The 23254-nt window shown below is 41.6% G+C and overlaps 1 protein-coding gene across 1 annotated transcript in view; it reads left to right on the top strand.

The window, feature by feature from the left end:
- Positions 1-1803: 1803 nt before the first annotated feature.
- The window catches only part of dpy19l1l (dpy-19-like 1, like (H. sapiens)), a 29325-nt gene continuing 7874 nt past the window's right edge, over positions 1804-23254 (top strand). Inside the window, exons 1-17 of the mRNA XM_078252154.1 lie at positions 1804-2194; positions 2602-2626; positions 2727-2814; positions 4066-4203; positions 5788-5908; positions 9682-9775; positions 10025-10082; positions 10345-10436; positions 12764-12863; positions 13937-14014; positions 16939-17025; positions 18071-18130; positions 18531-18611; positions 19796-19897; positions 20478-20549; positions 22721-22800; positions 23002-23026. Coding sequence (XP_078108280.1) covers positions 1972-2194; positions 2602-2626; positions 2727-2814; positions 4066-4203; positions 5788-5908; positions 9682-9775; positions 10025-10082; positions 10345-10436; positions 12764-12863; positions 13937-14014; positions 16939-17025; positions 18071-18130; positions 18531-18611; positions 19796-19897; positions 20478-20549; positions 22721-22800; positions 23002-23026 — 1524 coding nt within the window. The 5' untranslated portion in view covers positions 1804-1971. The remainder of the gene's footprint in view (positions 2195-2601; positions 2627-2726; positions 2815-4065; positions 4204-5787; positions 5909-9681; positions 9776-10024; positions 10083-10344; positions 10437-12763; positions 12864-13936; positions 14015-16938; positions 17026-18070; positions 18131-18530; positions 18612-19795; positions 19898-20477; positions 20550-22720; positions 22801-23001; positions 23027-23254) is intronic.

The following is a 23254-nucleotide window of genomic DNA, read 5'->3' as shown; positions in this document are numbered from 1 at the left end:
AAATACTTGTAAGGCAGTGATTCTAGTGGTAATAGGCTACCACAGACGGTTTAGAACCGGTTTAGTAGCTATAGAGTATCTTTGTTATTATTTAGACAAAGTAGGCCTACGTCATACATTTGTGGTCTGGTTAGGGTTTAAATGATTAGTCATAAGTAGTATCCCCTAGGTATAATAGCCTCATTTCAATTCATAATATGTTATTTAGACCCTGGTTTCTGTAAATTAATTTTTTTATTTTTTTATTTCCCCAACATGAATGCAGCAGTGCATGAAGTAGTAGGTTAAAAGTAGTAGCATCATATCCTACCACCAAGGGTGTAACTTTGGTTTGAGAAGTGGGACACACACACACACACACACACACACACACACACACACACACACACACACACACACACACACACACACACACACACACAGAGCTCTGGCACACTTGGAAGAGACACCACATGTGAAATGGCCGGCGGTGTTGATGAATTGATGTGGCGGGCAGCTCTTTTGCTTCAAAAATCAATTCAATTCAGTTTTATTTATAGTATCAAATCATAACAAGAGTTATCTCGAGACACTTTACAGATAGAGTAGGACTAGACCACACTCTATAATTTACAAGGACCCAACAATTACAATAATTCCCTCAAGAGCAAGCATTAGCGGTAGCTATTGCGACAGTGGCGAGGAAAAACTCCCTTTCGGGAAGAAACCTCGGACAGACCCAGACTCTTGGTGGGCGGTGTCTGACGGTGCCGGTTGGGGGTGTGATGAACAGTGGTAGTAATAGTCACAATAAAGATGATGGAACAGTGACTACAAATGGTAGTCGTAGTAGTTCATGTCATAGTAGGGGACAGCAGGGCGTTACGGGGTGTAATGTGGCACAGCACAGCATGGGTGGACGCGGTAGGACGCAGCAGGACGCAGCCGGACACTGCAGGGAATCGCAGAGCGTAGCAGGGTGTAGCAGGTCCCTAGCGACAGCTGCACCCAAGACCCAGGTCTTGGTGCCACCCTAATCCAAGGCGATATTCTTGGTGAAGAAGAAACATAAGGACTCCGGGGAGTAAACTCCCCAGAGCTAGGTTAGTAACAAGTATTTCTGGGGGAAGGATGCACATAAAAGGAACAAATGAAAAGAGAGATGAGAGAGCAGCTCAGAAATTCCCCAGCAGTCTAGAATTATAATAGCATAACTAAGAGAGGCAGGCATATCATTGATCATAATGATAAAATCTGCCAGAAAGTATAGTACTAAACTATGTTTAAGAAAAGATGTCTTACTTTCTTCATTGTTTAATACAGGCGCCGATAGCCAAGACTTATTGAGAGAATTATTTTCAATTAATTATTTTCAGTCAAAAATGTTCACAATTTTAAAAGTGCAGGGGACACAAATGGGATTTTTAAGTGTGTGTGTGTGTGTGTGTGTGTGTGTGTGTGTGTGTGTGTGTGTGTGTGTGTGTGTGTGTGTGTACAGTACACCCCAGCCTACCACAGTGTAGAAATAGGCCTGCATTCAAAATCGTGAATATTTACATTTTGTGATAATTTATAGGCCTACTTCTACTCCTCTACAATTCAGAGGGAAATATTGTACTTTTTACTGCACTACTTTTATTTGACATAATATATAAGGAGGCATACTTTATTATTCCTTGTAAAAAAAACCTGTAGAGTTAGTCAACTGTATACATCTGTACTGTATGTAACGTATTGTTACGTCGCTACTTGGCGTTGTCATGGTGACCACCAGAAGCTCTTTGCAGGGGCGCTAAACGGCCAGACGGGGGCGAAGCTTCATAAGATTTCTACGAGTGTCTGAAGCGAGGAACCAGTGAAAGCATCACTCAGGTAGTAAAGGGGCAGATCCGAGGACCAGATACGAGCAACTGTGGTGCTGCTTAGCTCACACCCCTCGGGTTCTTTTTTCAACGGCGCCTCACTGCCTAACCTCGACTCTTCCTGGAGATCATGGTGGCTAAATACAGAAAACAGTCCGGGAAGAGTGCAGCGACCCAGACTGACCGCGACAAGAGCCCGCTTGTTTCGCCCCCTGGCAAAAGTAACGTTAGGCGACCAGGCAGGGAGGGCAAAGCTTTCAACAGCTCCCATCCAAACGGGCTCTCGGGCATCAGGCACAAGCTTGGGCTAACTCCCTCTGGAGCCGTGAAGCTGGGAATCACTCTTCTCCTCGGTAAGTTAGGACTGTTAGCCAGCTAGCTCCTCCTAGCTAACGGCTGCTAACGTAGTCTATACGAGTAATTCCGCTCAATTAAGTTATTTCCGCTGCTGATTAGTTGGCTAACGTTAGCTCACCTGAACGCTAGCTCACCAGCGTTAGCTACCTATTGTTGCTATTCATTTCAATCGCATTAAAGTAGTCCGTGTTCCTCTCTGCGTATGTGACATGTTAGTTCCACACGTGTTAACATGTTTTCTGGCAAGGGTCAAGCTAATGTTATCATGATTTCTCTTCAATATGCACCACCGTAGCCACCCACAACATTGTATAAGCCTTCACCCGTGTGTTTATGGCTTCTTTCGGGACCATAAAGAAGCATTATTTTTGCAGCACTTAAAGTTGATTCTCTCTGTCCACAGCTGCTCTGACTGGGTATCTCCACTGGTGAGTTGCTCTCACAGCATGTTATTACTACTCATGCATCACTGCTGTGTTTACTTGTGGATGCAGCTCTTGGCTCACATATTTCTCCTCCTTTGGTTAGGCATCATCTCTCACAGCTGTTTGAGAATGACAGACATTTTTCACACTTGTCAAACCTGGAGAAAGAAATGGCTTTCCGGACAGAAATGGTAAATCATTTTTTTTTTTTTTCTTTTCTTTTTTTTTTGTATTAGGTATGCACTAATAAGCCAGTACTGTTTGAGTTTAAGTGCATAGCGTCTTAGGCAGTGTCCTCATTTAGAATCCTGAAGACTGGTGTATCTGGTAATGCTTATTATAGGCTTGTTTTCAAAGGAAGAGATGAATTAATTATGAAAATAATAATACAAATAACCATGAGTTGCAGCCATAGGTACATACACCTTCTGTTACACTCAGCCTTGAAAAAGGATGCAGTGTCACAGTTCCAATGTGTGTGTTATAAATAAATATTGAGCAGAGAGAAGCGTGTGCGAGCGATGATGCAGTTTGTAATCTGGTATTGTGGTGTTGTACAAAACAAGGTGATGACACAGCGCTAGAGTAATGACATTGGCATTTCCAAACACTGTTTCTATTTAACAACCAGAAGAAGAGTTGAACAAAGGTGACAACGAGCAAATGTGTTTTAGAGGGATGAGACGTCCTTTCCTCTGAAGCGTTGCACGAATTCGTCAACTGTTTGGGCGGAGTTAGCAACTCCTTCAGCTGCACGGCTTCCAGGAAGGCTGCTCTCGTGTATCTTTGCTTATAGCTCCTCAATGATCCTTCCTCGATGCTTTGAGACGGCCTTCACCAAGAAGGGACAGAACAACTCCCGGTTCAGCCAAGGACCGAGGAGTCGAAGAGCTATCAAATAAGGGCCATGGGATGTACTCATTATCATCTGCAAATTCAGAGAAAATCATATCCTCCCACAATATTACAAACAATATTGAACTGGCCCTTCAAAACGAATCTTTGTGATTCTAACAATATACAAAATGTTGGTGCATTCCTAATTTATGTGGCATCTCTTTTCTGTCACTTTCCGTTCTCATTCTTATTCAACATGTAGCACAAGCTTCATGCCCTTTTAAGAGATGTGAGACAGTAAAGGTGATGATTTTATCATATGCAAACTGAATATTTTTCTTCCCTCGCCCCTGCTGTGTGCTACAGTACCAAATGTGCTGCGAACTGTTGCCATCTGCTGAGTCTGTTTGACTCACTTTTGTTTCCTCTGTCTGAGTTGTTTGTTGTGGCGGAGTTATATCTAGTGACTGTCTGCTGTCTCTTTCTCTCTGTATCACGCTGTTCTCTCTCTCTCTCTGCCTTGACATTTTTATTTAAATTTCTTTCTAATTTTGAGTTTTTATGTATGAGTTAATCAAGTATTAATTATGTTCTTTTGGTTCCAGGGTCTGTATTATTCTTACTACAAGACCATCATTGAGGCTCCCTCTTTCCTGGATGGCCTCCACATGGTCATGAACGATCGGCTGACAGAGTACCCCCTGGTTATTAACACACTGAAGAGATTCAATCTCTATCCAGAGGTAATGCTGATTTGGCATGCTGTTGTAGTGCATTTCTGTTATCAGACTTTAAATTAATAATCCTGAAAACTTTCATTTAAATAAATGTCTGTTAAGTCATGATCTATTGTCGATAACACAATGGTGATTGAACCGATGGCCCCATGATGAGCCCTTGCGTTTGCAGTATTGCGAACTGGGTGTGTGTGGCAACATTTCTGGGAAAAATCACAAGCAACACACAGTTAATGACCGCTTCACAAAGCAGTGTTTGGTCCGCCAAAGAGGGTATAACGCAACAGACTTGCTCTTTAACTCACTTGTGTGTGTGAAGCAGCATACTCTTTTGACTATTCCATAGAGCTGGGCAATATATCGATATTATATCGATATCGTGATATGAAAGTAGATATCGTCTTAGATTTTGAATATCGTAATATGGCATAAGTGATGTCTTTTCCTGGTTTTAAAGGCTACATTACAGTAAAGTGATGTCATTTTCTGAACTTACCAGACTGTTGTAACTGTTCTGTTATTTGCCTTTACCCACTTAGTCATTATATCCACATTACTGATGATTATTTATCAAAAATCTCATTGTTTAAATATTTTGTGAAAGCACCAATAGTCAATACTATAATATCGTTGCGGTATTGTTATCGAGGTATTTGGTCAAAAAAATCGTGATATTTGATTTTCTCCATATCGCCCAGCCCTACTATTCCAGTCTCCATGGGTTGCGAGTAAACGGCCCAGGTGGCAACTGACTGACTACCGCTTATTATGTAATCTATATATTATATAGGCGCCGCCAAAGAGAAGGAAGCAGATCTTTGAGATAACTTTAAAATTATTAAAAACGTAGTAATATTTTGCCCTAACTTTAGGCACACCGGATCTCTAGACATTATTCTTTATTCCTGCATTAGATACAACAATTTTGAAAGAAAAGTTAGATGTGAAATGAATCATTTGCGCCATCTCTTGCAAAATGAAGTTGAGGGTTGACATTTTCTTAGGAAGAAGTTCTTTAGCTGTGCAGATATATATCTCTCCTTTACAACATTTTATAATAATTCTAGTGTAAGGTCTGAAGTGTGACTGGTAGCAGCATAAGCATCTGGACGCATTGTGCTTTGGGCTTTCCACTGCCTAATGTTTTTTTTTTTTTTTTTTTGAATACCGTGGCTTTTGCAGGTTGCAAAACGCGAAGTGTGGTGGAAGATGCCCCGATCAGGCCAGTTGCAGTTTTTTGTTATTCTTGCTAGGCAGCCATCAGCCAACCGATATTTCCTGGGAAGAGTTAAATGCCGTTGGATGTTTTTTTTTCCCTGCTCAGAGTTGAAGTTTTTTTCAACTCAAGATGTTCAGGGCACTTCGGCAACAAAACGTGAGGCGCAGAGCAGCGCAAAAGCAGCAAGCAAAACGCTTCACTCTCATTGAAAACAATTACAAAAAGCCACCCCATGGCACTAAAACACGCTCTGTCTGAACAGGACCTAATGCTGGCAGGGAATATAATGGAATCGGTACACAGACAGACAGGTCTTTACAACGTGTTTTAAAAAGGCTTCACACTGATTCTCATCCGTCTCTGCTCCCCAGGTGGTCCTGGCAGGCTGGTACCGGATGTACACCGGTGTAATGGGATACTTTGGGATCCCCACAAAGATGTGCTGGTCCATCAACAGAGGAGAGGGACTCAGTCCTGTGGACAGCTGTGAAGGTACGGACTGTTGCCTTGGAAATGCAGTCTGATCTGCAAACACTCTCATTTGTGGGCGGACACACACACACACACATACATACACATACACATACACACACACACACACACACACACACACACACACACACAGACACAGACAGCAGGTTGAATGATGTCTACATTACACAGGCAGATAGTTTCACTGTTACGACCTGGAGCTACACTAACATTTAAAATACTCACACAGTCTCTCGCTGAATTGACTGGATGACTAATTTCTTCACAGACTTTGATGATTTTCTTCAGTTGTGGACAGATGCAGTCAAAACAGCCTCACGGGGATTTGTCAGTTAAGAGAAAATGTATACATTTTACAGAAGGAATAGAAGAAAAGGCAACGCACAACATATTTTTGCTTAATATGTCTAATGCTTTTCTTTTCTTGAATTGTTCTTGAATTGTTTAGTCTATGAAAATGTATGGCAAAATTTCCAGAGCCCAAGATGATATCAAATTGCTAGTTTCGTCCATCCACAGCACAACATTCACATACGTTCAACTTGAAATCGGATCGAATGACAAAAAGCTTAGCATAGAGACTGGAAACAGGGGGAAGCAGCTAGCCTGGCTCTGTCCAGTCGTCAATTAATCAGCTAATTATTTCAGCGTTATTATCAATTGAAATGGAAAATAAATTGAGGTGAGGGAATTCTGAGATTGACAAAGCAAAGCTCACACATTCATGTCAGGCATATCAAGCAAAGGTATGACATTAAGGATCTAAATGGCAGCTAAATGAATTGCTAGAACAACACAGCCAGGTTATTATAGTAGCCCTGAGGGAAAGAAAACTGCTTTTTAACCTATTACAGACAAATAGGTTTCTGGTATTTGTTCGCAGGAACATTTCCGAGACGGATAAATCCGCTGACAGTAAACAAGCAAAAACTGTTGTCAGCTTTCGGTTGCAGAGCTGCTATCTGTGTGTTTCTGTCAGTCTCATTAGTGAAAGCGAGGCACCGCCGGGTCGATGTACTCAGGCTGTTTTTCACAATGTTTACACAAACCTGACGCACACGCTGCCTTGCATAAGAGCTAACAGTCAGAGAAGTGGGAACATTTCCTGTAAATGTTAGCTGGTACATTATTTTGTGAGATGCAGAAAGGCAACATTTTACTTCAGTTTACTTTAGTGTAATCTAAACATGAGATCTATAGTATGTGATCTTTATAGACTTCCGTCTGCAAAGAGAGAGTTTGGTTTATATTTCTTCCTTGCCCTGTAAAAACAACCTCTAGTCCGATTCAAACTGATCCTTAGTCTCTCCTGGCAGTGCTTTATTTGAGAGGTAACTGGTGTGTGGAAGAGAGAGACATAGAGGGGGAATTGCCTGAAACAAGTTGGATTCGAACCAGGGACTTTAAGATCACACAGTATATGATATGTGTTTTAACCACAAGGCCACCAGACCCTAACCTTTTATTTTATCTTCCACGTTTTGACCGTTTTGTTTCGCAACTTAAAATGTCATGTGAACTGCAGTCGATGTCATTGCTAACTCTCTCTGTTGGCCTTGCCTGACAGGGCGTAACACACAGCAGAGGTTTCCGCCCTAACTGGCATCCCACTTATAAAAACATGGCCAAAAGTGTTTGATGGAGCACGCAGACAAGCTAAGGCTATGTTTACAGGGCTTGACATTAACTTTTTGAGGCACTTGTCCTTTGGACAAGTACATGTACATTTCTCTTGTCCATGCAGAAAAGTCACTTGTCTGGGTAAAGATTTATCATTTTATAATGTTTTACTAATGCAGAATTCGAACAAACCGTTGGAAAGCATCCAAACACTATCAACATTAATACAATTCAGTTGAAACAGTAGAAACAAATGTGTCCCAACAATAGATTTCCCCTTCAACAAGAAAAAAGGATCTCCAGACTCCATAATACAAAGTAATACGTTGCACGCCGGTGTGCAGTGTATCACCAGAGGTAGTGGTGACTTGAACTTACATATCTAAAACAATTTTGTAGACATAACAATGGATTTTCCTTTTAAAATGTGTAGCTACTTTACAGTTGATTATTATCTGATATTGAATCCGGCAAGTCGCAGAGCTGAGGTTTTACAATAACTGACGGACAAACAAGCAGTGGAGTAGTAACGCTACGAGGCAGAGAGCCAGCCGCTAAATCAGTCAAATTAACTTGGTGCTTCATCCACACAAAGCACATTGCTATCGCCACGAGTGACAACTGTATTCGGCTCGTTTTCTGTGAACGATGTGGTGATGGGGTAACGTTAAGGCAGAGTTAGCAAGCTAACGTTAGCCAACTAACACCGGCTGGCTGGCTTGCTGGTTCGGCCGTGCTTTCATGCTGCATTGCTCACAGAGAATGAGCTGACCAGCTGCCGCTGGGTCTAACGTTAGCGGTCCGCTGACCAGCTGCCGCTGGGTCTAACGTCAGTTAATGTATTTGTTTCAAATCGGTAAAATAAAATCGGCAACATAGACGTAATGAGTGGCACATAACGTGAAGTAACATGGCATTTTATTTAGTTTGAGTTTTAACTTGTCCAGTGGGGCAAGTAAATTTCTCTTCCACTTGGCCTACAAAAGAGCCCTGGTTTAGACGGAAACGATCTGAAGGGAAAACGCAAAAGTGGCGTTGCATTCTCACTTTTTATTCCACGTTTAGACGAGCGCTAAGGGGGGGAAATCTGCGTGCATATGGTGACGCAAAAGTGTGTGAAATGCGATGTATTCCGCGCACCTTCCTTCTACTTGTCTCCTCCTCCTCTCTCCCTCTCCTCTCCCTAGTAGTGCGAAGCAAACAACAAAAGCTGACAATTTCCTCTGGACAGACGAGGAGGTGGAGTTACTGCTCCAAACAATGCGCACACACACACACACACACACACACACACACACACACACACACACACGGTTTCACATTTTTGCGTTTTAAGCCCCAAAAACACCGTCGCCGTCTAAACAAAAGGCACATCTGATCAAATATTTAGTAGTTTTCACCCGCGAGCGTATTCGTGTAAACAGGGCCTAAGTCACTTCAGTGGTGGAAGACCAAAGTTCAAAAGTTGCACGGATTTTACTATATCTTTATACAAACGCATAAAATGGATTTGTCAAGTGTACTGTTGTACAAAATAACACTCCGATACGCTCTTCATATGACTTGGATGTCATTCCACAAAAACTGAGCAAAAATGTACCTCATTTTAAAAATAAAATCACAAAAATAGCCACAGCATATGCCTCTAAAACACATAAATAAATTGAAGATAAAAACAGGCCACAGAAAGCCTGCAGCAGGTGATTGGTTGGGGTTTGTGGCATCCTCATAGGAAGAGCAGAGCACCATGAATTTGTCATCCTGGCCAAGAGCTCTACAGAGACACTACCCGTTTCATGGGCTATTTCTGCACACTGACCTAACATACAGATTTGAGGAGACTTTGTGCATGCTACTTTCAGACTGTAACAGAAACTGAATAAAGACACAGGTGTGTTAAGGGAAGTTTTAAGAACATAGACGTAAGCTTTTCCTCTCTTCTGAATTGGTTAGAACTGTGTGTCTTTGTATAGTCTTTATATTATCAGAATTTAGTGACACTTTAAAGTGAGAGAGAGAGAGAGAGAGAACCAGTCAATGTATGGCATTTTTGGGGTTGATAAATGACGATCATTAAAATCGTTGTCACTGTTTTAAGTCTCCTCAGTGCTTGTTTCCATTAGTAACTAACGTGTGTGTGTGTGGCACATTAGGAATGGGTGACCCGGCGTACTTCTACGTGGCCTTTGTGTTCCTGCTGAACGGCGCGATGATGAGCCTGTTCTTCATTTACGGCGCCTACCTCAGGTAACTCCGCTCTCACTGCTGTCACGCTCAGGTGGGCATCGGAGCCGAGGTGATGGATTTTTATGGGCCATGTCATTGCTCCGCAGTCAGCTGTCAGACCTAGACACAATACAGTTAACAGAGTACAGCAGTTTGTCTCCTGTCAAATATGTATTTGAAACATGAGATGGAGGATGCTCCTTTCTGAATCTGTCATTTACTCTCTGCTTCCCTTATCTTCTGTCCTCGCTTTCCATTTTTCCCGTCTAGTGGCAGTCGACTGGGCGGCATTGTTACCACAATGTGTTTTTTCTTCAATCACGGCGAGGTAAGTGCACTACCCTAACTGTGTCAGTGAGTCAGGAGAGCTAACCGCTTGTTGCTTCATACTATAATTGTGTGCAATAAGTCTCTCTGGTTGTATGTTACTGAAAAGTAGAGGGGCTCATTTTATCCATCGAAGGAGCTTAGAGTTGGTTTCAGCTGGCACTTAAAGCCGAGTCCCTCCTCCCACCTTCTTCTCTCCAATTTCCTTGCTTTTTATTGTGCATGTTTGTTTGTTTTTGTCTGTTTGTCATGGATGTTGTTAGAGCACTCGTGTGATGTGGACTCCGCCTCTGAGGGAGAGCTTTGCCTACCCCTTCTTAGTCCTGCAGATGCTTCTTCTCACCTACATCCTACGGTAAACTCACCGCCAGCATCTCTGCCTCAAAATCACAGTGGTCCAGATTATCCTGCTTCTGCAGTCTTCTTTTTTTATACCCTATTAGCAAATTATCCATATTACAACATAAAAAAACTAATTTGATTTCTTTAAGTTTGTTTTTTATTCAGCAGTGAGTGCGCCTAAAGTACGCATTGCCAAGGCTTAGGTGCAGCACCCAAGCCATTTTAGGAAGCACCTCAGCCGAATGAATGTAAAATAGTTTATTGTTTATTAAGGATCCCCATTAGTCATCGCCTTTAGTGAAGACTATTCTTCCTGGGGTCCAACACAAGACAAACAAATATTATAAAGCAAAATACATGTTACATTAGAACAATGAAAACCTCCTGGATTTTGTAAAACAAAAGGCACAGTAGCATGGTTTTCATGTTATAAAAACAACAAAAGAAAACGGTAACATGAAATAAAATGTATAGTAAAGAAAGAAATAAAAAAGAAATGAATAACAGAATCCAACCGGTGGTAACCTAAACTCCTTGCTGATAACAGCTTCTCTTAGTTTCTTTTTGAAGCTTGAAGTATTTCCCATTAGGATTAAATGTGGGGGGAGGCTGTTCCAATATTTACAGCTCTATATATATTACCATTTTTTAAAGAGCATTGGTTCTGGCCATTGGCAGAGTAAAGCAATAACCTACAGCCAGTCTGGTATCATAACCATGTCTATCATTGGTAGGTAATAGCTGCGAGAACAGGTTGGTGGGTTTACATAATGTACAAATATTCTTTAAAAATACCATCAGGCTGCATGCTAGTCTTTCATCTACTGGCATCCGTAACAGCCTGGAATGCATTTCTTCCACATTACTCCTTGTGGGGCAGCCAAGATTATAGAATCAATGTAAGCATCAAAACTATCTGGATTCCCAACGTTTAGACACAGATATGGTAATGATAATGGTCCAAAATGTATGTTGTTTAGAATAGAATGCCTTTTATTGTCATTATACACATGTACAATGAGATTAAAAGCAACTCCTTTTCCAGTGTCAACATGTACGTAGGAGAAATGTAACGTGATAAAATAAGTAGTGCAAAAGAAGGGGGGAGGTGCATAGTTCTGAGACGCTATATACATATATAAAAAATATAAAGAAAGATATGGTTTTATATACAGTGCGATATGCAGTGTGAAGTAATGATATTGCACAGTAATGGAATTGCACAGAATTTTCAATATTATCAAAAGTATATATTGCACAGTATGTGGGTGGAAGAAAGTCCGGGGGTTGGGGGTAAAACTGTGAAGTCAGTGCATGTGTGAGTTCAAAGTGGTTATGGCGTTTGGGAAGAAACTGTTCTTGAATCTGTTAGTCCTCGTTCTGATGCCCCTGTAGCGCCTCCCTGAGGGCAACAGGTCAAACCGATCAGAGCCAGGGTGGGAGTGGTCCTTGGTGACGTTTTCTGCTCTGCTGAGGCAGCGGGAGGAGTAGATGTCCATCAGGGAGGGGAGAGGGCAGCCAATGATCTTCTGTGCTGCTTGTTTGCATGTTGTAATGTATAATATTTTATTGAAAAACGTAACATTTTCTTGAGGGAGGACCCCTAAACCCTCTGTCAAATACGTGCACCCAAGTCTTCCTCAAACTTAGGGAAAACACTGCCAGTGTCATCACACACTGCTAAATTTGATCATCTAATAAAACATGCAGCTATCTAACGTTTCATGGGGCACGGTGGATCAATGTACAGTGCACTACTTTGGTATTCACTCTCCAGATCTTATTGTATATTGGTGCCTGAAATCTTTGGAAGAAAAACAAAAAACATGGACAGGCATCTGGTTTTCTTTTCATTTTAACACCCTGAAACAACAGAAGTAAAACATGACCAAACAGCTGTTTCCTTGTCACATTAAAGTAAGACGTGCTACAATTGTCCCTGTGTGTTGTGATCACTGGGGTGAAGCTCAGCTTGCGTCTGCTAAATCGTGCACTGAAGCAGGCAGCGTGCTGAGCTAATGTACTTGTCACTAGTAATCTTTCTCATTGCACATCAACTAGCGGACGCCGCCTTGTGTTATGCGAGTGTAGTCAATAAACTGTGACTCCTTCCACCACCAGCTTTAAAATGAGAATGAACTCTGTGTCGTATTTCTGAGGCTGGCTCAGTGCATAACCGGGGCTTTGTAGTACACTCAGAGGGAAATTGAATGTGTATGTGTGTGCGTTTTCTCTGTCGTCTTAATGCATCTTCTCTTATCTCTTCTACAGCCACACTCTCTAACCACTATGTTTCTTCTTTTTTTTCTCTCCCCTCCTCTGTCTCTCTTTTCTCCCCAGGACACGGAACCCAAGCAGGACGGCCATGGTCGCCCTGGGCATCTCCAATTTGTGCTTTATGCTGCCTTGGCAGTTCGCCCAGTTTGTGCTGCTCACTCAGGTAAACGAAGAGCAAGAGAGACATTGAGAGAGAGAGAGACATTGAGAGAGAGAGAGAGAGAATGTGGGAAGAAAGCAGAAGGGGCAGAGAGATTAGGGAGAAAATAGAGACTTGGAGAGAACAGAGGACTCTGGTAAGGAAGGTGCATAGATTGCAGAAGTTAGCCAGGGTGGGAGAGATGCGAAGAGGCAGGAAAGAAAAGGGACAGAGCTGATGAAATTACAAGAATACACCATTTACATCCTTGTTTCATAAACCTCTCATAACAAACAGTAGGAACGTATGCATTTTGAAATCATTAGCATATTCGAGTGGAAAAAGTTGAGACTGAAAAAGAGATGCAGACACGCAAGTTAAAGAAAGAAGTGGTGGGTTAAAGAGTGTAGGCTGACAGACGGAGTAGCCGGAGTTTGAAGCACGACTCCAGAATGAACGGGTCACTGCTGCGAGCGTCTGTGCTCGGCAGCAGTTAAGCCCACGCTGTCGGCGGCCCCCTCAGGGCACTGCAGCTTTATGTACACGAGACGAGTTATTTAACAGCTATTATTGCTTTGTTTTGTTCTTTTCAGCGGCTAATTGAGCCTGTCTTCCTCATCCACTGTGTGCATAACAAATACTGTATGTCCGCCCACACTGCTCAGTACATACTCCTCATTGTGGAAGGAGTGCGACTAGATATACAAAGTACACTCTGCTGGTTTTTAAATGTTTTTAGAATGACAAATTAATGACATTACTATGGATTTGCTGGTATTAATCTCTAAAGTATTATGATACCTTGATCCAATTACAGACATGCAACCTGTACATACTGTAGCTATGGGAGCTGGAATTTGCCACTTACAGAATCCTAGTTATTACAACTTGATTATTCATGTTTGCATTTAAATTCTGTATTTATAAACTCAAAGTAAAATATAATCATCTTACAACTTTCTAATTAATAATTATATTTTCATATTCTGTTTGGTGTGGTAGACACAGCTAAAGCAAATAATAAATAAGCAAATAAGCAATCAGATTATGTTTCCTGGAGTATATTGTTATGGTTGTTGATTTTGTTTCCTTTCTAGGTGGCTTCTCTGTTTGCTTCTTACATCCTGGGTTACCTCGGCGCCGCCAAGATGCAATCCATCCTGGTCACTCATATGGTACAGTAGATGACCTTTCAGTCCATCCATCCATCAGAGTGTTAAAGCTTTAGTGCGTAACTTTTTTTATATCAATGAACGTCCGTTACATTCAAGCCATTGCCAAAATGTTGTTGAGTTGATACAAAGCTAATTAAGACTATCAGCTTCACAAAACTCTTTGTGTGTTTCTCAGCATGGCTGTGTTTAGAAATTGTTGTTGTCGGGTGACTTTCGCGCGCAGAAACTCACTCGAGTGAGTGTGCGTGTGCATGATTACGGAAGGCTTGTGTCATGTGGATGCAACAACGGTGGTATTGTCATTACTTCCTCGGGGGGGGGGGCCGACAGAAACTACGTACTATAGCTTTATATATTTATTTGTTACTGGTGCATCAAGCGGTGGCACCTCTGTAGCTTGGATTGATAAACCGTGGAAATAATTACACCAATTAAGCAACTAAACTACTAAGACAGATACAACAATTTAATTAAAGAAGAATTCAAACGTGGAAAGGAAAGATGCAAATGATCAAACTGTGCAGGTGAGACATAACGCGAAGTTATCCCGAGTAGAGGTTTTCGGTGGTTTGTTTCGATTTGCTCAGTAGTTTGGTATATCACAAATGTGCATTAGCTTTCACTGTGTGTGTGTGAGAGGATTATGTGTTGTGCCCAACATAAGTGAAAGTCTTCCCAGCTGCTATCCTCTGAGCTGTAATGTGCTCTGCCTCGGCTCGCCTTATCTCACTCAGCTCCTCGGCCGGAAGAATTTCATGAGCCGGGAGGACGACACGCCAGCCGAGACAGGAATGACTTTTCTTTAGCGTTAATGATGCCACTGCATGTGCACGACTGCCTTTTTAGCATGGAAGAGGGAGGATATGTGGGCAACTCGCTTCACAAAAGGACAAAAGAATATCTGTGTTGATGTGTAAAGATGGTGTGTGTGTGTGTGTGTATGTGTGTGTCTCATTCCGTTTGGTCCCTCTCTTCCACATTCTTTCCCCCTAATCCCCTCAGCATGCCAGGCTGTTAGCCAGGACCCGGTGTGCTCCACAGATAGGGAGAAGGCCCTTTGTGGTAAGATGGTGGAGATTTGTGTCAGAGGAAGGCATATGCCTCTGCATAATTTAGAGAGCTTGGCTGCGATGTGTGTGTGTGTGTGTGTGTGTGTGTGTGTGTGTGTGTGTGTGTGATATCCAGACACAAAGATATGCATGTGTCCTCTATGAGCTACAGCGCTGTTAATGAGTCTTAATGAGCAGTGTCACTTTTGATCGTCAACTGATCTGTCAGTTATTAAGACAAGAAAGACTTTATTGACATCCTTCTATAAACCGTGCAGAGAGGAGCGAAATTGTGCTTCCCTGGTACAAGGCAAAAAGAATAACGCATACGGTGCAAACAATACGATACAGAACAAAATACAAGACAAGGTATAGATACCGTATGCTATAAGCAACTGTAAAAACTGTGTTTGGGTATTATTTCATGATTAACTGTTTGTGTAGGCTTTAAAATGTCAAAACTAGTATACATTGCACAATCACAGTTTCTCAGATCCCAAGTGGACCCTTTTTAAATTGATCCAAACACCCCAAATATTCAATTTACAATTATACAAAAAAAGTTTTTTTTAAATGGCAAAGGCAACTGGTGAAGTACCCCCTGCCCCCGGGTTATAAGTGCCTGTCTACATAATGCAACGAGTTTGCGTTTGTGTCACACTACACTGTGGGATTAAGCATAAAATAAGGATTACATTTTCCTAGTGGCTGTGTATTCAAAGTTTACTGCATTGGTTTAAATCTCTGGAGTGTTTTACACTTAAGACAATGTATCCCAGACCAGCCTCCTGCTAACGAGAGGCAGATATGTTGTTGTTGTTGTTGTTGTTGAATATGGAGTGTTTTATTGAGGCCACTGGTGTGGTGGAATTTCCATCTTATAAACTCATGCTATGTAAGTTGAGCCAATAGTACCCAGGTGTCATTCAGGTCAGTGTCCAACATACGTAACCTCATAACCTTTCCAGGGATCGGAGTTTTTCAACTTTGTGCCTCCATAGATGATGGGAGACGTAGCAGCTGTGTGATAAGAGACCCTGCTCACCCTGCCGTGGCCATAGAGAAAGTGAACACATAAAACATTTTGTCTGTGCTGAGATATTTGGCTGCCCTGCAATATCTTTGTTTACCTTAAAGCTATAGAGCGTAGTTTTTGTCTCCCCCATGAGGAATTCTAAGTGATGACAACAAAACTGTCGGCGCGTCCGCTTGACACAAGGCTTCCGTGATCGCGCACCACCCCCACCCCTCATCCACGCAGTTGCTAGTAGCCAAGGAGGACACGGAGGATTAAAAAAACGTGATGGACTCTTCAGAAGAGGTAATTACCTTCACTCGAGTTTCTCCATGGGAAAGTCACCAGACGCCACCAGTGTCTGAACACAGCCATACTGAGAAATACAGAGAGAGTTGTGTGGAGCTGATAGTCTTAATTAGCTTTGTAGCAACTCATTTGGCAATGGCTTGAATGTAACAGACGTTCATTAATATGAAAAAGTTACACACTAAAGCTTTAAAGGTTCTGCTGCTAAACTTAACGCCTCCAGCATGATTAAAAAAAAAAATTTGGGATCAATAAAGTATATAAAAAAATACACCTTCAGGAAGACGGGAACTTCAGAAGTTGGGATGGCACCACACTGTACTGTGTCATCCTAAATTCTCCTCAATTGCGAATTCATTAAATGCTCCTGTGTAATTCATCAAGGTCTCCTGAATCATGAGTTGTGCTGCTCCCTTGTTTTTTCCTTAACAACTGGAAACCTGCAGAAGATGGCTCTGCCAGACTCAGTTTGGCGTTCTGTCTAATCACAGCGACAGATTGTGCACATCAAGCAGGTGACCGTTCCTCTCCTTCCTCTTCTCATCCTGCAGATCACTCTCGGCGTCTGCTTTGTCCTGATGTTTGGAAACTCCATGCTGCTCACGTCCTTCTACGCCTCCTCGCTAGTCTCCATCTGGGTGAGTTGGACCTTTAGAGTCCGATGTGCTGCTTGTACAACCGTTAATGTTCCAAGATTTTATCGGGTCAGTCAAGATAACTTCAATTTGATTAATGTATCCAGCTGGTCTTAAAGGAACACGCCGACTTATTGGGACTTTAGCTTATTCATCGTATCCCCCAGAGTTAGATAAGTCCAAACATACCCTTCTCATCTCCGTGCGTGTCGTAACTCTGTCTGACGCACCCACCACTAGCCTCACTTAGCACAGATCCTGGAGGTAACCGGCTCCAACTAGCCTACTGCTCCCAATAAGTGACAAAATAATGCCAACATTTTCCTATTTACATGTTGTGATTTTTATAGTCACAGCGTGCACAAATAACAAGGTCACATGAGACACAGCCATCTTCTAACCGTATATAAACTGGGAACTATATTCTCAGAAAGGCGAAGCACTGCTACTTCTGCTACTTGGGTGGAGTGATTTGCTAGCAGCAACTGAGAAGCCCCGTGGTGAGGAGCAGAGAGTTCGCCTGGAGTTCGCTCAGAGTTGGAGTAATATCACTCCGCCCAAGTAGCAGTGCTTCATCTTCTGAGAATATAGTTCCCAGTATGTATACGGTTAGAAGATGGCTGTGTCTCATGTGACGTTGTTATTTGTACACGCTGTGACTATACAAATCACAACATGTAAATAGGAAAATGTTGGCGTTATTTTGTTACTTATTGGGAGCAGTAGGCTAGATGGAGCCGGTTACCTCCAGGATCTGTGCTAAGCTAGGCTAGCGGTAGGTGCATCAGACAGTTACAACACGCACGGAGATGAGAAGGGTATTTATGTACTTATCTAATTCTGGGGGATACGGTGAATAAGCTAAAGTCCCAATAAGTTGGCGTGTTCCTTTTTAAATAACAAATACATTTGTTTGAGTAAATGGTATTGCAGAGGAAAGTGGAAATGAAAATACAAAACCATATGTTTGTATTTTATCATTTTGGTTAACTATGGATGATTTCTTTTGTGGTTTTGAATTCTGTTTTGGTATTTTTTTTTTCTCCAGGTAATCATTGCATTAAGGGATCGATTTGCTCAAGTCTTTAAACCTGGCATCGTCATCTGGGTATGTAGAAATGACTTTTTTCTTGTGTTTTAGAGGGATACACATCATTTTTTGCCACTTTCTTATGGCAGAAATAACCAAATGTGGCTCATATTACATGTTTATATTTATTAGTGTCCATGTTCTCATATTTGAAACTATCATCTCCAGAAAATAAACATGTCGATTATGCAGCCTTAGTTTTTGATCAGTTTGTTGTTAAAAGAGGTAAAAGATTGGAACTGGTTGGATTTTCTGGCCACTGTGTCCAGTCAACAACGGCCTACCTGGCTTTCTCCCAACTCCACAGCGCCTTGAAGCTTTGATTACAGGTTTCTGTCTGAGTTGTGTGTGTGTGTGTGTGTATGTGTGTGTGTACACATGTCAGCCTTTTCATTGTGCATCTCTTCTCCCTCCTCAGCTCATGCAGGGTTTGGCTTGGGTTGGCTCCACCGTTCTGCTCAAATTCATGCTGTCTACAGTCCTCTGTGCCTCTGATGATGTAAGCTCCAGAGAACTTTACTACATGTATCTGGAAAAACTGCTAATATTCAGTTTGAAGTAGATTATATTCCTGAATAGGGTTGGGTACCGAGACCCGGTACTAATTCGGCACCGGTGCCTTAACAACCGGTATCTACCGGACCGAATAGCAACGCGGATTTCTGTGCCTCATTCCGGTGCCACTGATATGCCTGCGCTGCTCTCTGATGCTCCGAAAACGGACGTTAGAAGCAACAGTTCTGCATTGCTGCACGTGACGCTAGTTAACACTCTCAACAGCAGCTAACGTTAGCCTACCGTTAGCTAGCAGCTGGATTAAACACGGTTAAAATGCTGACAGCTAAACAGTGTAAAGTATGACTGAATTTCACTGTAGAGGATTCCAACAACGGGACGTTAACAGTCCGACATTGTCGGAAAAAACAACACTGACGGTGCGTTCACTTGAAACTGGTAGCCTCGCGGTGCATTCAAAGTTATTGTAAAATACCTTTTTCCCATCTGGTGGTTGTTTTTGTCGTTCAACAGCAATTTACTAGTGAAATACGTTATTGTTATAAGTTATAGTTATTACTATATTATTAAATCATTTAATTTTGACCACATGGCCTTAGCAATAAACAAGCCGTTCTTTAATGTCGCTGACTGTTGTTTAGTACCCTTCTTTTTTCGGTTCAGGCACCATTTAGGCACCGGCACCGTTTTAAAAGTATTGCTTTAGCACCAGTATAGGAAAAAACCCAAACGATACCCAACCCTATTCCTAAATAATATGTTTGACGTAAAATCTGAGTAATGACAATGAAGGGTTCCTAGAAAGAGGAAGGAACGTAGAAAAATAATGTTTAAGTCTACATATCGAAAAGTTTAATAGTTGCACAGATATGTTTTTAAATGTGGATCACTTCATATAAATGTTTAGCAATACACACTACTCTACACACTGTATTATTTATTATTAAAGAAATGATATTCAAGTCATATTGTGTAGTCAACTCTCAAGTGAAAACTTAGCTGCCAAGGTTTAGATTGCTTTGTGAAGCTAACTGTTTAACTGTTATATTGTCAAAATGCCACCATCAGAAAAGGTCATACTGAACAATTAACTTATCAGATGAATTAGATCATTGTTAAAAAATGCAAAATCTATAGAAAAACATGATCTTTTTTTGTCTTTTCCAGGCTCACATCAGTGCATTGATCAAGTCTAAGTTCACGAGCTACAAGGACTTCCACACTCTGATGTACACGTGTGCTGCAGAATTTGACTTCATGGAGTTGGAGGTAAGGTCTGTTTATACCAAAATCTGGCCCTCGATCAGAGTTCCTATTTGTCATGCTTGAAGCTTTCACTGATAAAAATACAAATCTCAGGTGGTTAGGTTTGAAACCCATTTCCTTTTTAATCAGGAAAAAAAGAAGGTATTTTCTCACAGCAGGAGGGAGACAGATCTGTGCTCTGAATTTAATGGGGGAATAGAAACCTAACAGCAGAACCTGGCAGCTTATTTTGAGTTGATTCTGTGCTACAGACTGTGCGTAAGACATTAGTACAGGTTAAACTATACAGACAGAAGTCAACAAGACACCATACAGACAGCTAGAGCAACAAATAAGCTTTCTCAGTAAGCCATGCAGAGCTACAGGATGCAGCAAGACATTAGCACAGTTACACATCAACAGTATCCCCATTCAGTATAAGAAGCCATGCAAGCATCAAAACACAGCCAAGCAACACAACGTTTCACGTTTGTGTTTGCATGTTGCATGTGTCATGCATGTGACCATGCATACAGCTGGTTAGAGTACAGTGTGCAATATTAGATTTGGTACCTGACTGTGTCTCTGTCTCTCTCCCCCTCAGACCCCTCTACGTTACCTCAGAACGTTGCTGCTGCCCATCAACATGCTGGTGGTTGCTGTCATCGCTTGGAGGGTAGGTTTTCGTGTAGCTATTCAGACAAACACTTTTTTTTGGTTTGTTTTCAAAGTAGCACAACAAATCGGATCCTCCCCCCCAAAAAAATGCTTAACTACACAAAGTCTGGCTGCAAAGCAAAAAGAGGACCCTAAAGATAGTGTAGATCTGTCTGTGGTTAAATCCCAATCAGTAGATAAACTAAGGTCTTCTTCCTAGCTTTTTCCAGCACCACATCTCACGACAGCAATACACTGTAACATCATCACAAGCTGCAAAAACGGTCATAAAAGGGCTCGAATCATAGAAACACCTGACTCAATAACACGTCAGTAATTAATATGCATGCACACATACATCAAAATGAACAAAACAAATACAAAACACATCTATTAAGAGCTGATTAATTGATTAGTTGTCAACTATTCAATTAATTTCCAACTAAATTGATTTATCGGTTTGAGTAATCTTTTAAGAAACAAAAGTCTAAATTTTCTTTTTTCGAGCGTCAGGTTACTTTATTTTTACCCGTAGGTAAATTTGTTGCGCAATTAAAAAGTGCAGGGCATCCATGACACACAGTTTCTGACACCACAGACAACATATAATGGGGACAATGAATAGCACAACAATGAGACAATAAATAAAACGGTTAAAATGCTCCAGTGCTAATGAAGATGCTAGAATATCTAATGAATACCAATGAAAACTCTTAAAAGCTTCTTAACAGTGAATATTTTCTGGTTTCTTCACTCCTCTGTGACAGTAAACTGAATGTCTTTTGAGTTGTGGACATATTGGGCTTTGGGAAACACAGATCGACATTTTTCATTTTAAGCCCATGACGGCCGACCCTCAGCAGAAAAGTCAGTTGGACTGATCGGTCTCCCCGAGTTGGTCAAAAAAATGCCTCGGAACACACCAAAGCGACGAGACGTAATACGTCTCCATAACAGCAGGCGGCGCTAATCTGTGTTGTCGCCCAAAAATGAAAACCGGCAGCTGATTGGACGAACGCGTCACACGTGCTCCCGGATGTTACAACCTGGCATTAATGGCGGCTCATTCAGAATACAATCTCATATTTTACGAAGATAGTTCACCGAAACGTGTTTCTGAAAACATTTGAAGCGAGAAATAGGCCGTGCAGTTGCTGAATCTGTCTTCATTTCAGATCGACAAAGGTCAGTTTAAAAGATTTTCGTCCGATTTTGAGAGGCTGTTCGCGGGATTGCCATTTCCGGGTTAGCACTCCACCAATCAGATTGGTCATTGAGTCCGGACTGCCCGCCTTCCGATTTTACATGTCAAATCAGCCAAAATGACGGACGACGGCACGGAACACACCGAACAGACTCGAGTCACTGACCTCGCCAGACTGTCCGACGGCCGATGATCGGCTTGGTGTGTCTCGGGCTTTATAGACCAAACAACTGATCGAGAAATTGAAAAAAAAAACAATCAACAGATACGACAATGAAAATAAGCGTTAGTTGCAGCCCTGCATCTTGTAGTAAAATGCATAAGAATCCTATATATGCATAACACCTGTCTTCGTTTGCACAATCCTTAGGAGTGTAGGCTGTAGTTGGAGAAATTGTACGGATGTGAAAGAGTGTCAGGCCTGCTGTATGAAGCCTCCCACGCCTTTCAGACCAGTACAGCAGGCAGTCAAACATGCAGTGAGTCGCTGGCTCACAGCGGCAGGAAGACAAAACTGGGAGTTGATCTGCTCTGATTACTTAATTACCCCTAAGGAAAACTGCTTGCTGCTTTTTATATATTCAGGTTATATACTCTTTCAGTTTCAGGAAATTGCAGTGGTCTTATTTGCTCTGCATGGGAAGCATAGCTGACATTTACATGTCTATAGTTAAGCTTTGAGAAAGGAAGAACAGCGAGATTTATTCTGGATTCTTGAAACATTTTTTTTGGGGGGGGGGGGGCCCTCAGAGAAAAAAGATATTTAAGGAGCTGCTCTTTATGTAGTCTAATCTCATTACGCCTTGCCCACGCTAAGCCAAGAATACTTAAGTCGATTTGACAAAGCATGGTATGCAGTACATGAGCAAGCTGTTAGGAAGATCTTCTCCTACGGTGAACTCTTTTTTTTTTTTTTTTTTGATGATGAACATGACATTTGAAGGAATCTCCTTTTGCATTTCATTCTAACCATTTGTCCTTTTCAGACGGTCCAGGATATAGTCCGGTTCCTGAGGGACGGAGGGAAGGCGTCTGTCAAGCCTGATGATGTTGATGAAGCTGCAGGGTGAGCGTCCTGAGGCCTCCTCGCTGGCCATGTTGCTCATTTTAACTATATTTACAGTCGACTCTATCAATTACGAACAGATTTTAATAGGGAAAATAGGAATTATTTTTAAAAATATGTTTATAAAAGCTTTTAATACAGATATTTTGTCCCAAGTGGGCATCTGATGATTTATGTATTTCTGTCTGTTCTGTGTTGCAGGTCTGAAATAGCTGCAAAAGGAGAGGTGAGACAAAATACTTTGCACTACCTTTATTATTATTATTATTATTATTATTATTATTATTATTATTAAGCATATACACAAGCGTTATCTTGATAACGCCTCAGTGTGAACTCGTAGGCTCTTTTTTTGCAGCGTTGTTCCATTTTTCAAAATCCGTTTTATTTGATTATATTCCTCCAGTGCAGTAACATCTGCTCAGTGACTACAGTATGTCCCTAAGTGGTTTTC

Source organism: Sander vitreus, chromosome 6, assembly GCF_031162955.1.
Source record: "Sander vitreus isolate 19-12246 chromosome 6, sanVit1, whole genome shotgun sequence".
Classification (NCBI taxonomy): Eukaryota; Metazoa; Chordata; class Actinopteri; order Perciformes; family Percidae; genus Sander; species Sander vitreus.
The sequence above is the reverse complement of the archived record's forward strand: the minus strand, read 5'-3'. Positions and strand labels throughout refer to the sequence as shown.